This window comes from Grus americana, chromosome Z, assembly GCF_028858705.1.
Source record: "Grus americana isolate bGruAme1 chromosome Z, bGruAme1.mat, whole genome shotgun sequence".
NCBI classification, from domain to species: Eukaryota; Metazoa; Chordata; class Aves; order Gruiformes; family Gruidae; genus Grus; species Grus americana.
Genome location: NC_072891.1, coordinates 58,913,461 through 58,926,366, shown reverse-complemented (window position 1 = coordinate 58,926,366; position 12,906 = coordinate 58,913,461). Strand labels below are relative to the sequence as shown.

At 46.3% G+C, this 12,906-nt stretch overlaps 1 protein-coding gene across 3 annotated transcripts in view; it reads right to left on the bottom strand.

Annotated features, from left to right (window-relative positions):
- RGMB (repulsive guidance molecule BMP co-receptor b) overlaps window positions 1-10,058 on the bottom strand; it is a 36,836-nt gene extending 26,778 nt beyond the window's left edge. For 2 of the 3 annotated variants that reach the window (XM_054810762.1, XM_054810764.1), the window contains exons 1-2: window positions 9,630-10,052; window positions 6,432-6,943 (exon numbers count right to left, since the gene is read on the bottom strand). In XM_054810762.1, the coding sequence (XP_054666737.1) occupies window positions 6,432-6,943; window positions 9,630-9,747 (630 nt within the window). In that variant the 5' untranslated portion in view covers window positions 9,748-10,052. Of the gene's footprint in view, window positions 1-6,431; window positions 6,944-9,629 lie in introns of all 3 variants that reach the window. The other variant, XM_054810761.1, reaches the window with a different exon arrangement.
- Between the last annotated feature and the right edge of the window lie 2,848 nt (window positions 10,059-12,906).

The following is a 12,906-nucleotide window of genomic DNA, read 5'->3' as shown; positions in this document are numbered from 1 at the left end:
GACTGGCTCCCAAGGTCACACACGCTCCTAAACAGGCCAAAGTCTGCCCTCCGGAAGTCCAAGGTAGCAGTTCTGCTGACTCCCTGTCCTTACTTCTCCAAGAATTGAAAACTCTATCATTTCACAATCTCTATGCCCAAGACGGCCTCCAACCATCACATCACCCACAAGTCCTTCTCTGTTCGCAAACAACGGGTCCAAGTGGGGCACCTTTCCTAGCTGGCTCACTCACCAACTCTGTCAGGAAATTATTTTCCATGCACTCCAGGAACCTCCTAGACCATTTCTTCTCCACTGTATGGTATTTCCAGTAGATACCTGGTAAGTCGAAATCCCCAATGACAACAAGGGTTAGCAATTGTGAGACTTTTCCCAGCTGCTTATACAGTATTTCATCTGCCTCTTAATCCTGGTTGGGTGGTCTCCAACAGACGCCCACCATGGTACCTGCCTTGTTGGCCTTTTCCTTATTTCTTACCCGTAAACACTCAACCCTTTCATCATCATCATCAAGCTCTAGACAATCAAAACACTTTCTGTTGGGCTATTAATCCCGCCACCTTTTTTGGGGGAGAAGCCCTAATTCATATGTGACTGTTCTCAGTGCTTCCATGGTTTCTAACGCATCAATAACCCTTGTGTGTTTGCTGCGGTATGGATCTCCATTCCCTACCCCACTGAGATGGCTAAGGTGCTGCATGCATTAGTATAGAGACATTTCAAATGTGCTCCAATGTACTTAGCACACCATGGAGCAGACTGAAGGACCTTGTTAGCACACTGTCCCTCAAACATTGGCATGCCACCCCATGGCTTACCACTAATGAGCCTGGGTTTATCCTTTTCCCCCTTCAAATCTAACTTAGGGCTCTTTCCATTAGTCCTGCTAACTCTTGTGCAAAGATCCTTTCCCTGCTTTGAGAAAAGCGTACCCCACCTGTCACCAGGAGGCCTGGTGTCATGTAGACCAACCTGTGATGAAAAACCTTAAAATTCTGCCAGTGACACCATTCATGAGGCCAGATATTGATCAGCTGGGTCTTCCTGTTTCTTCCAACATCATTCCCTGCAACTGGATGGATAGAGGAAGAAACCACTTGTGCTTCTGATCCCTTAACCAGTCATCCCAAGACCCTGAAGTCTTTTGATCACCCTTGTACTTTTTATTGCAACTTCATCGCTGCCTACATGATAAAGCAATAATGGATAATAATACAAGGGCTGTACCAGGGTAGGACATTTCCTTTTCCTATCTTTAACCCAGCCTAGCCCTCCCACAACAGCAAGACACAAATACAACTCCTGTATTTAGAAATGCAATTTCAGGTATTCAAGTTTTCTAAGTCTACTTCAGGCAAAATTCCTGAGGAAAGAGTTCAGACAAAACCTGCGTAAGAATTAGACTACATCCAGATGTTAAAAACCACAGATACGACATACTACATGCAAGAAAGTGACACCACTTCCTGAACAGGCAGTGACTGGAAAAATCTGAAGGTTGTTGGTTGTTCTTTTGTTTTGTGTTTGGGCTTTGTTTTGGTTTTTTGTTTAAGATTGGACAGAAGTTTCCTGTCCTGCTACGGGCAGATTTTGATCTTGTCTAGTTTTACTCATAATTTTACTGTAATGGTCCCCAAGTCCATTTTCCTTGCCAGATATTTGTCATGACTGGGTTGTACTTTCAGGCAAGGGCTTGTATCACAAGACAACCATGCAGAACCTAGCTCAACACTGCTGAAAACCCGTGGTACCACTAAAATTCACAGAGCCACTCCCTCCTCCCCAGTTACTACTCCAAGCACAGATGGCCACAATACACGTCTTGGGAAGGTTACAGTCAACATTCAGGTACATAACAAGGAAAGCTAGTTAGAGAGGCAGGGGACATTGATTATAAAGAAACGTCTAACAGACTGCCATAGCTTGTCCTACAAAACCACCTCTAGTAAGGTCTGGCTGTCCTGAACACCAGGAAAAAGCATTGTTTATCTTCATACCACTGAAGCTCTGTAAGTTTGCAGACAACACCAAACTGAGTGGGGAAGTTGATCTGCTTGAGGGTAGAAAGGCTCTACAGAAGGATCTGGACAGGCTGGATTGATTGGCCCAGGCCAATTGTAAGAGGTTCAACAAGCCTCAGTGTCAGGTCCTGCACTTGGGTCATAATAACTCTATAGGCTTGTGGAAGAGTGGCTGGAAAGCTGCCTGGTGGAAAAAGGCCTGGGGGTGTTGGTTGACAGCTGGCTGAATATGAGCCAGCAGTGTGCCCAGGTGGCCAAGAAGGCCAGCAGCATCCTGGCTTGTATCAGAAATAGTGTGGCCAGCAGGACTCGGACACAGCTGACTAGTACTCAGCACTGGTGAGGCTGCACCTCAAGTCCCGTGTTCTGTTTAGGGCCCCTCACTACAAGAAAGACATTGAGGTGCAGGAGCATGCCCAAAGAAGGGCAACAAACCTGATGAAGGGTCTAGAGCACAAGTCTTATGAGGAGTGGCTGAGGGAAGTGGAGTTGTTTAGTCTGGAGAAAAGGAGACTTGAGGGGAGACCTTATTACTCTCTAGAGCTATGTGGAAGGAGATTGTAATGAGGTGGGTGTCAGTCTCTTTTCTCAAGTAAGAAGTGACAGGACTGGAGGAAACAGCCTCAAGTTGCACTAAGGGAGGTTTAGATTGGATATGATGGAAAATTTCTTCACTGAAAGGGTTATCAAGCATTGGAACAGGCTGCCCAGGGAAGTGGTTGAGCCACCGTCCCTGGAGGTATTTAAAAGACATGTAGACGTGGTGCTTAGTGGTGGACTTGGTACTGTTAGGTTTACAGTTGGACTTGATGATCTTAAAGGTCTTTTCCAACCTAAATCATTCTATGATGTCCTCCAACAAAACTGTAGTATGTACTACTTCTGAGAAATAAAGCCTAATTCACCTTTACCTCAGGCAGTATGTCCATAAAAATGAAAAAACTAATCACACTTGATCAGTTACCAGATTCTCCTACTTAGAAGAACATCTAAAGACAAATTTTTAATATTACTTAAAGGAGACTAAGTGCACTGTGTGCAGTCTGCAACAATTTCCTGCAAAAATAGAAACCATGCTCCAAAAAAGATATATAAATGTTTTGACTCTGGGAAAAAGAACACTTATACCCAATGCTCCTCTACCCTGCAAATACAACCAATTCCCAGGTTCAAGGCTTTATGCCTAGTAAATCCACTACAGTTAAAGTTCTGTGGTTTTTTTCCTTCTCCGTCCTTCCATTCACACTCTCACCCTCAAGCTATGCACTATGAAACACCTTGATTGGAAAACCTCTATTTCCAATTACTGCAAAAAAGAATTTTTCCATAGGCAAGCACAAGCATCATTGCCTCATTTGCTATGCAAGGACAACTACACTAATGATACCCAGAATACTTGTCACAGCCATGAAAGCCAATAAAGACCTTGTACCCGTCCAAATAAAGCATGCAAATAAAAAAACCAACCCACCCTTCTATTTAATGCATTCCACAATATCCTTCCTACCTGCTCCTTCTACAGTCCCTTGTAATAGCCATTTATCCTCAGGAAATCCCAAACAGCTCCCAAGACAGGGGAGCTGGAGAAAATCAGACATAAAGATGCCAGTGACCTGCCCAAAACTCATACAGAAAGTCTGTCAGAAAGAAAAAGAGAGATTGAACTTAGTTTCCCAGCTACTTGGTGATTATTCTTCATTCTCCAACTGGAAGGCCCTAGGATCCTATGCCAAGGGGCATAAGCACATAAGACAATCTCAAAAAGACTGGATTTTCAGGTTTCAGCTACACCACAGAACATACAATAGCTTTGTTCACTGTGAAGAAACAGATGTTGTTACTATGGGCATTGCAAATATGCAAGACACCTGCAAATAAATTGCCAAAAACATTTTGTGAATAAATACACAACTCCCACAAGAAGATGTACTCTTCCAATTAAGGAATTAAAGGAAGAGTTTTCCTGCTTTTCATACTTCCCTGCCAGATGCCCAGTATGGAGTGAGGGGGACAGGGAAATATACTTTTTAAAAAAAGAATGCGAAAAATAAAATCTCCTCCTGACTTTCTTTTGTCCTTTATGAACTTACTGGATAGCCTTCAGACTGTTCGGGTTACTCAAGTCTCACAGGTTTTGGAGACAGCAGACAACTTACTTTCACACGTAATGCTCCCTTCATTGCTGATTCCCTTAAAGCTTGGTACACCAGAAAGCTATGATAAATCTGAAGGTAGTAACTACCTACAAGACCAAGTGATGGTATGCTCCTTTCAAAAGTATGCTGCATATGGGATGAAGATTAAATGTTCTGTTCCTACAGCATCTTAAATCACTTCCCCTAAAAAAGTGCATTCAGGAGAAACTAAGTTTTCTAGTCTTTGCTTTCATGAGGCTGGCTTTAGACTGGATTAAGTAAGCTAGTTAGAAATTTAGTATTTGCTTTGGCTTCTGCCCAATTTAAGTTCAGCATAAGCCTTTGCTATTATTTCCCATTAAACGTCTGTCTCAAACATCTGCAGTGAAAAAGCAGCAAGACTAGCAATGGATAATGTTCTGGAAACTTTTCTTATGAAGGAAAGACCTATTTTCACGCTCTCAGCTAGGGAAATAACACTATCTAGATAAAAGTCACTGAACTTCTCGTATGTCTTTAAAGGTGCCTTAAGTAACCCTGTGGCCAAAATGAGGAAAATACGCCCAGCAGCAAATAGTCCACCACCACAACCAAAATGGAATGCTTGCAGAGAAAAAATGTTAAAGGAATGAAACTACCAGTGGCAGTGTGGTTTATCAAGCCTTTTCTGTACCTTTTATAGCAGCCTGCTCCATAAAGAAATAAAGGAGTCAAGAGGATTCATTAGAGATATTAAAACTTATCTTGCTAAGTTACTTATACATTCAAATAACCTTCATTTCCTACAAACAAGTGTGCTGATAAGTTTGATTACCTACCAAAAAAAGAAAAAACACAAGGACTGTACAACATGTAACAGATATTAACATTACAAACATTTCTAATATCCTAAACCATACTTCTTATTTATTTGCTTCTGCACACTTAGCTGTAGTTATGCAAGAGCAGGGATGTTAAACCACTACTATAAGAGAGAAAAATGTATTATCACTTTTCCCAAAATGAAAAGTCAAAGAAAAACACAAAAACATTGAGAATAAAGACAGAATGTAAAATGTTTTAAAGAGCTTTAAAACACGTACTTTCCCCCACTATGTACAGACATCTATCTCCTGAAGTTCTCTTCTTGGCTATCTGTTTGAGAAGACATATTCCAGCATAATACATAATTCCATGCTACCGTAGTCAATCATTTTCAGAATGTGGCTAAAGGTTAAGATAAGATCTCCTATCTACTACCATCACACCCTAGCCACTCACACAATTTGTACACAAGACAACTCTCAACTTTTTCTTCCAGTACTACCAGGAACAAGGAAATAAAGAACATTTTGCAAGAAAGTAAGGATAAAAACTTACTGCAGATTATGAAATACAGCTTTTTCTTGTCTGTAAGAGTCTTTTAAAAAAGCCATTGGAGCAGATTTCAAGGGACTCAAGTCTCTTTTGGAAAGCTTACCAGATTAGCCTCATTCACTCATTTTATACTCCTTCAGAACTCATTCATGATACAGACTATTCTTGGAACAGGTACAAGTTAAGAAAAAGTGATTTTGAATTTCAGTGACCTATCAGTCCAACCTCTGGCTTCTGGGAAATGCAAAAATTTGCCTCAATCATACAAGCATTGACATTAGTCAGTACCTCAGAATCCAGCATGAGTGCAACAGCAAGACAGATTTTCACTTATTAATATTACTGCACAGACTCCATGGAAGATGTGCAGGCTCTAACCTGCTGTGACCAGCACTCTCTGCTCCTGCCTTCAGTAATAAAAAACCCCGTGCTTCCAAGTTTAATAAAACAGTGAAAATTCTCCAGTATTGATGGTCTTGAAACTGTGCACACATAACCTGACAAACCCTGACAATACAAGAGCTACACTAGCACAGTTGTAAAAGACTATTTCACTCCAAAAAGGAAACAAGGTATGTGACAGCATCAGTTTCAAATGTATGTTCAAGTAATTTCCTTTATTGATAGAAAGATGTCCCCAAAAATTCAGAGCATTTTTCACCCCTGGCTTCGGAGGTAAACCTAAGGACATCTCAGCCAGGGTCATGCTTTATACTTCCTTATTTTCTTTCTAAAGACACACCTGCTATCTTCCTTCAGCAGAAACAAATACTTAAGGTAAGCAAATGGCATAAGCTATCAATGCTAGCACATGAGGCTTACTGCTGTACTTTTTAACTGTTAACGGCCAAGTGACTTATTCTATTGTCTTGGCCTTTTACTTCCGTATACGTGCAAAGTGCTTAAGAACAATCCATACCTTATTTGTAGCAGTAGCGCTGGATCCTGGGACCACAGGCACATTGGTCACTTGCACTGATAAGTAGTTATTATCTATGAGGGGCCAAGCACCTTCCACTTTGCATGTCTGGAAATGATCCTTAAAAGTCCTCAGATGAGGATCACCAAATAAGCCACAAAATAGATATGTAGGAGGAGGAGTCTTCTCCCCTCTCTGATGTTCCCTGGGTTCTATGTGACCACTGTAATTGCAAGGATCATGGGTCAATTCAGGGCTGGTGGAGGATGTGGGTCCATCTTTGGAACAGTTTCTCTGGCTCATGAGGTCGCTGATCCCAAGCACTGCCGAATGGTAGACTAGGTTTCCACGGCATACTTTGGAATTGCGATAGGTACAGGCAGAGTATGCTCTCAGTGCCTTGCAGAACTCCAAATCAAAGCCCTCAAGAGCAGAGCTGAGATGTGAAGTTAAGGATACAAAATCGGTGGTGCACTTCTGGATTCGACACGGTGTTTGCAGCTGGCAGTCACCTAAGCACAAAACATATGGCAGAGAGAAATCAAGTAAACCTCTTAGATTGTAATACTCCATTCTACACCCACAGATACTGCAGAAAATATGAGACAACTAATAGTGCTCACCCATTAGGGAAACACTACATAATAGAGCAAAAGGGGTTAGGAAGCAGAAAGATAGCACTAGAGACCATCTCAAAGGGTGAGATGACCCATGCATGACTTAATCCATAACTTGATATTGTCTAGATGGAAATTAAGAGCACTAACTCCTGCCAAGCATGAGCCCAGCATTTCTTTCCAGATATCAAGGTGATGATGCAATTCTGTGCCTAAGTTAATCACTTAGTCAATAAGCAAGTCTCCATTTAGTCTTTCGGTACTTTACACAAGCTACTGAACTTTTAAACAGAATCCTGCCCCTCGGAAGGATGTGGTAAAGGCAGCAAGTGACACATGTTTAGACAAAACCACACTGAATGAAGCAGAAATCAAAGCTTCTCTTCTAGAAAGCAGAGTGGGGGGAAGAAGGGTAGGGAAGTGGGCAGGCCATAAGTTCTGTTTGCTTGATTTCCCTGGCACTGCCATAGCTAAAGCTTGACTGCTTGCTCTCTGGGACTAAGAAGTGAGAAAACCCACAGCTGTCTGAAGTGCAAGTTGCCAGCTAAGAAATCCATACACTGCAATAGCAGTACCTCTTACAGTGTAATTCAATTATAAGACAAGGGGAAAAGAAAACCTCTCCCTATGAAAACCCAAAGTACTTATCAGATATGTGCAATAGGTACACAGTTCAGTTTACACGAACAAACCAGTTAGACCATATGTGGTCACCTGATTTATGCAAAGAAAGCATTATTACCATCCCAGCAAGCAAACTGGAGTTTTCAGCCCTCTCCTCCACAGCTTTCACTGTCATGATCTGAAATCCTTTTAGATTCTCATGGCAGTTCACAACTATCTTCTGCAGGTAACTTTTACACAAGAACTTATGAGGAGTAGAAATGAAATGAACAAAACTGAACACTGCACTAAAGGAAACAGACACACACATTCCACAGGGGTTAAAACTAGGAGGACCCCAGTGAAAGGAGACAGCGGGTTCCGTCTCATCCAGAGAGATGAAAACAGCCTTAACAAAAAATGGACCTTCATAAAAAATATGTGCAAGACTTCATGCAACAGCTGTCCAAGCACCCAAAACTATCTACTAAAAACATGCTGTGCTTATTCATTCCTTTTATGATCTATAAAATTCAGCTGTGCATACATTAATCTGTAATTTCAAACTATCATAAAGCAGTTTTGAACACCACAAAAATACTTACAAAGCTACATGGAAGTGAAAAAAAGGAAAATACAATATACCTAGCAGATACTGTTCTCCCTTCCCTCAAACCTCTCTTTACAGTATTTCCCACTTGTTTTGTGTCTTCAAAGTAAAATAGGCATGGGTCTATTCTGATTTTGACAGCCTAATAAAAATGTTCCTAAACTCCTGAGACATGAGGAGCAGAAAATGGACTGAATAGTAATGTATCACTTCTCATTTTTAAACATAGTTGTTTTCTGCAATTCACAGTGATGAGAGGATATTGGCAATTTGCTTGCCACTTAGGTGACCCTCCTGTGAGTCAGTACTCACATGACTTACTCTGAATATCAAAACCATGAATTTATAAGGGCAACATGGTTTGCCAGTGATGGCTAACTAATACAAATCTGTCAAGATCTCAAGACAGCACAGTGCAGAAGGAGAAAGTCTCTAATATACAGCCAAGCATAACCATGAATTGTATGAGTAAGCTGTAAGTTTCTCACTTGATCTTTGTGCAAGTAGTATGTAGCTTTGCAAAAGAACAGACACCCCCCCAAACCCAAACCTATCAAATTCTGTGCTTTCAGATATACAAACAGAGAAGACCTATGCCAAGCAAAACAACACAGAAAATGTTGGTTCAGAGCCTGACTTTCAAAGCATCAAAACTTTTCCCATATTTCCCTTCAGTTATGATTTGTGATAATATTTTAATCACATATAAATTAGTCTAGCTAAGCAAGTCAAGTTATCAAATAGGCTAATAAATCTGTCCCTCCACACTACTTGCAACTTTAGGAAATTTGCTTGCTGCTCTTAGTTGATTCTTGGTACAGAGACAGGTGAATGAACAGCGATTTAACTAAAATCGGATGACCTCTCCCTGGAATTCATTTAACTAGAACTATAAATATACAAAGGCGTTCAAGTTAGAAAAAAACATTTTCACGAAACTACAACTGCCCAGATCACTTCTGAGATGAAAACACAGACTGCTTTAGCAGGCATCTGCAATGTGCGGGGTACCATTCGCTTTCTCCCCAGTTTCCAATCGGCCAAGCAAGCTCAACCTGAAGCAAACCCAGCAATTCCCCGCCTCATCAGGCAGGCCGCCGCAAAGCTCAGCGCTGCCCGGCTTCCCTCGCATCACTTCCAGGGCTGCATCAGCCTTCCCACCCGCCGGGTGGGCGGGAGGATGCGCTCAGACACTGCTCGCAACACCGCACCAGCCCGCACCGCTCGGGTGCGTTAACACTCTCCCCTCGTCCCGGTCCCGCCGTGGCCAGACCAGGGCTACGGCCACACCGCCCGGCGGCGGCGGTCCCCGCAGAGCCACGGCCCCACACGCTGCGGCTCCCCTCGGGCCTCGGCCCGCCCCGGTACCTGAGCCCAGAAGCACCCCCAGGGCGGCGAGGCCGAGGGCGGCAAACAACGGGCAGCGCGGCCCGTGGCGGCGTGGCGGCTCAGCCCCGACGGCGCAGCAAGGCGCAGCTCTCCCCATGCCCGTCCATGCAGGTCGCCGGGCTGGCGGCGGGACGAGGCCGCGGCATGAGGCGGCGGGCGGGCAACCTCCTTGATGCTTCCTCCTCTTCTTTCTCCTTTTCCTTCAGCGGCGCGGCGAGGAGCGGTAACCGCAGGGCCACAGCGGGGCGGGGGCGTGCGTGGGGCAGCGCGGCATGGCGGCTGAAGACGAGCACAAAGGGAAGGAGCCGGTGACTAAGGGAAGGAGGAAGCGAAAGCGGTCAGGCGATGGCGGCCCGCTTCACCGAGCGTCCCGAAGGCTCCCCCGCCGCCGAGTGTACTGCACCCGCCCCGCGCGGCCCCACCCGGCCCGCCGACTCCCATTGGCTGTTCAGCCTGTGCGGCAAGCCCCACGACGTGCCGTCGGCGTGGCCCCGCCCCCCAGACCTGGGCTGATTCGAGCGGGAGGGGTGCCCCCAGCTCCCCCGCCCCCTCGCGCCTTGCCAACTGTCGGCGAGACGCTGAGCAAAAAGCCCCCCCTCTGTGCCGCCGGACGCGGCTCCGCCTGCCTGTTGCCGGCCCCATTGCTTACGTCACTCGGCCGCGCTACCTGCGGCGGTGACTGGCTGCACCGGCACACACGCGGAGGGAGGGTCCGCAGTGCCGCGGGCCGCCGCCAGGGGTCGCGCGCGGCTCGCGTGCGTCCGTCCCAGCGGGTACGAGGGAACCACCGGACAGAGCGGTGGAGAGATCTCCGCCAGGCAGGGGTGAAACCTTCTGTAGGCGATCCCGTCCCGGCACAAGCCATACCCACGGCATTTTCATAGCAGCCAGAGGGTCCCGCACCGCCCACTCGTCCCCGGACAGGGCTCCAAGCACAGCCACGGGAGAATCAGGAAAAATAGTGAAATTAAACGGACGTGTCAGTGCAAGAAGCACTACTCGATTTTGAACTAGCCGTGGTTTATTTTCCAGAAGTCAGGTGTGATGCCTTAGCCGCTCCCCCGTGGGCAGCATTTGCAATCCCAGGAAGGAGTACCACGGTCGGCTCCTCCGTGGTCGCCCTGGGCGCAGAGGGCGCACCGTGTTCCTCTATGCCTGTCCACGGGGAGGGCAGATGTACCAGCACTACACCCCTGGTAACTCACCCATGCTGCACCAGGTACTTAATGTCTTACTTGACTTTAGTGCGCTGCTTGGCTCACTGGGGTCAGGGCTGCACCATGCTTTCCCACTGGACAGTTTGGGATGCTTTGACGATTAGGACCTGCATATCAAATACGTGACCACATGGACATGGTGAGCAGCCCCGCTGTGGGGGCAAGAACAGGGCTCACACAGAGGTGGCCCTGCATCTGCATTGTGAGCGCGCTGCTGCAGGCATGCCAGCCAGTGCAAGACGCATATGGGGCCTGCCTGCCAGGGCTGCAGAGGTAGCATGTTTCTTGCCCATTTGGGGAAACTTGCACCACCATATTAATCTCATCAGGGAAAAACTGCGAAAAGTTGAAAGCACAGCAGCTTCACAGATGCACTGGCATTTTTGTTTCTTGCTTCCTTCCATCTGAGCAAAGGCAGTCATTGCCATGTGTCGTACTTAGGATCTCTGCATGCGCCCTGGACTTGCACCCTGGTGCTGGGCCTGAGGCCTGCCAGTTCTACCTATGGTGGTCCCAGACAGCCGCACCATGCTGCCCACCTTTGGGAGATACCTGTGGAAAATGCATGCTGCCAGCACTGACCCCACTGGGGCTGCCTTTTCAGCAGCACTCAGTGGGGGCCACCCTCTCACCCACCTCGACTTGAAGAAGGGAACACATTTTAGTTTAGGCACAGAGCAGGGAAACCCCCTGGAATCCCTAAAGCTGACATTCACAGGAAGCACTCCACATCGGGAGCTGTTTGTTCTCTAGGATGCAATCTGTATCTTGCAAACTTGCAAATGAATCCAGATGTGCACCTAGACAGCTCAGCAATGCTTCCCTTCCCTCTCCAGTCCCTGATCCCCAAGATCTTGGCATCTCTGAACAACAGCTGAGACTGCTTAAAGTCAGGTGGAAGAAACTCAACACAACGAACAAGTAAACACACTATTTGAAATGCACCCCTTGCTGCAACCCTAGCTCAGACAAAGGCACACGACAAACGACTCACCCTGTGTATCCCCATCGCCTGCCTACATTGCCGGCGGTGGGGTCGGGGTGCAGTGGGGCTGGCAGGCAGCTTTCAAGGTGAAGGGGCAGGTGGGTGGGCAGCAGCCATGCTGGCAGGTGACCAACTGCTGGCACGGTCCATGGGTCAGCACCTGGTCAGGACCGGCAGGAAGCCGCCCCCACTGGCACAGCAGCACACGTAGCAGCGGTGCAGGTAGTGGCCGATGTCGCGGGAGTAGCAGCAACAGTGAGCGGTCTGCCCTGGCGTGCCTGCCGCCCGCCCACCCCTCTCTCACCGGTACCTGCACAGAGGGAGGAGATGTGCTTTTAATGACAGGATGATCTTTCTGCCATCTATAGAAAACTAATGGAGAGGAGTGGGGGGAGAAAGCGGGGAGCACGGGTAGTACCCCTGGGAGTGCAGAGATGCCCCTCAGCCTGCCTCTCCACGCCCGGCCAGGCGTTGCCCCACTGCGCCCGCAGTCTTCACCCACCAAAATACCAATAATGCACATATATTAGTAGAATATGACTATTATGCTATCTGGGAGGCATGATTTTTAATCAGAAGCTAGGACTAACAAGAGTGCTTTAAAACATGAAATGAAATTATAAAACAGTTAGACACAATATAATGACTTTCTAAGTTCAGATTAATTTGACATCATTTGCATTTATTAATAAATTTCACTTTTTTCTTATAGCAAAAAGCATCTGTCAGGGCTCTGAGTCCACTAATAGTGAAAAGTTATTTAGTTGTGAACCAGTTATTTCACCATGTCCTGGTTCTGGCAATGATAGAGTTAATTTCACAAAGAGCCAGGACAGGTGATCCAAGCTGGCCTGGGGCTATTCCATACCATGTGACGTCATGCTCAGCTTATAAGGGGGCTAGCTGGGCAGTGGGGGGGGGCGGCGCGGTTTTCAGTGTGGTTCCAGGACGGGCTGAGTGTCTGGTCGGTCGGTCATTGGATTGGTAAATTGTTCTCCGTTATCACCCGTTGTTAATATCTGTTATCAGTACTGTTGCTGATTGTTTCCCCGCT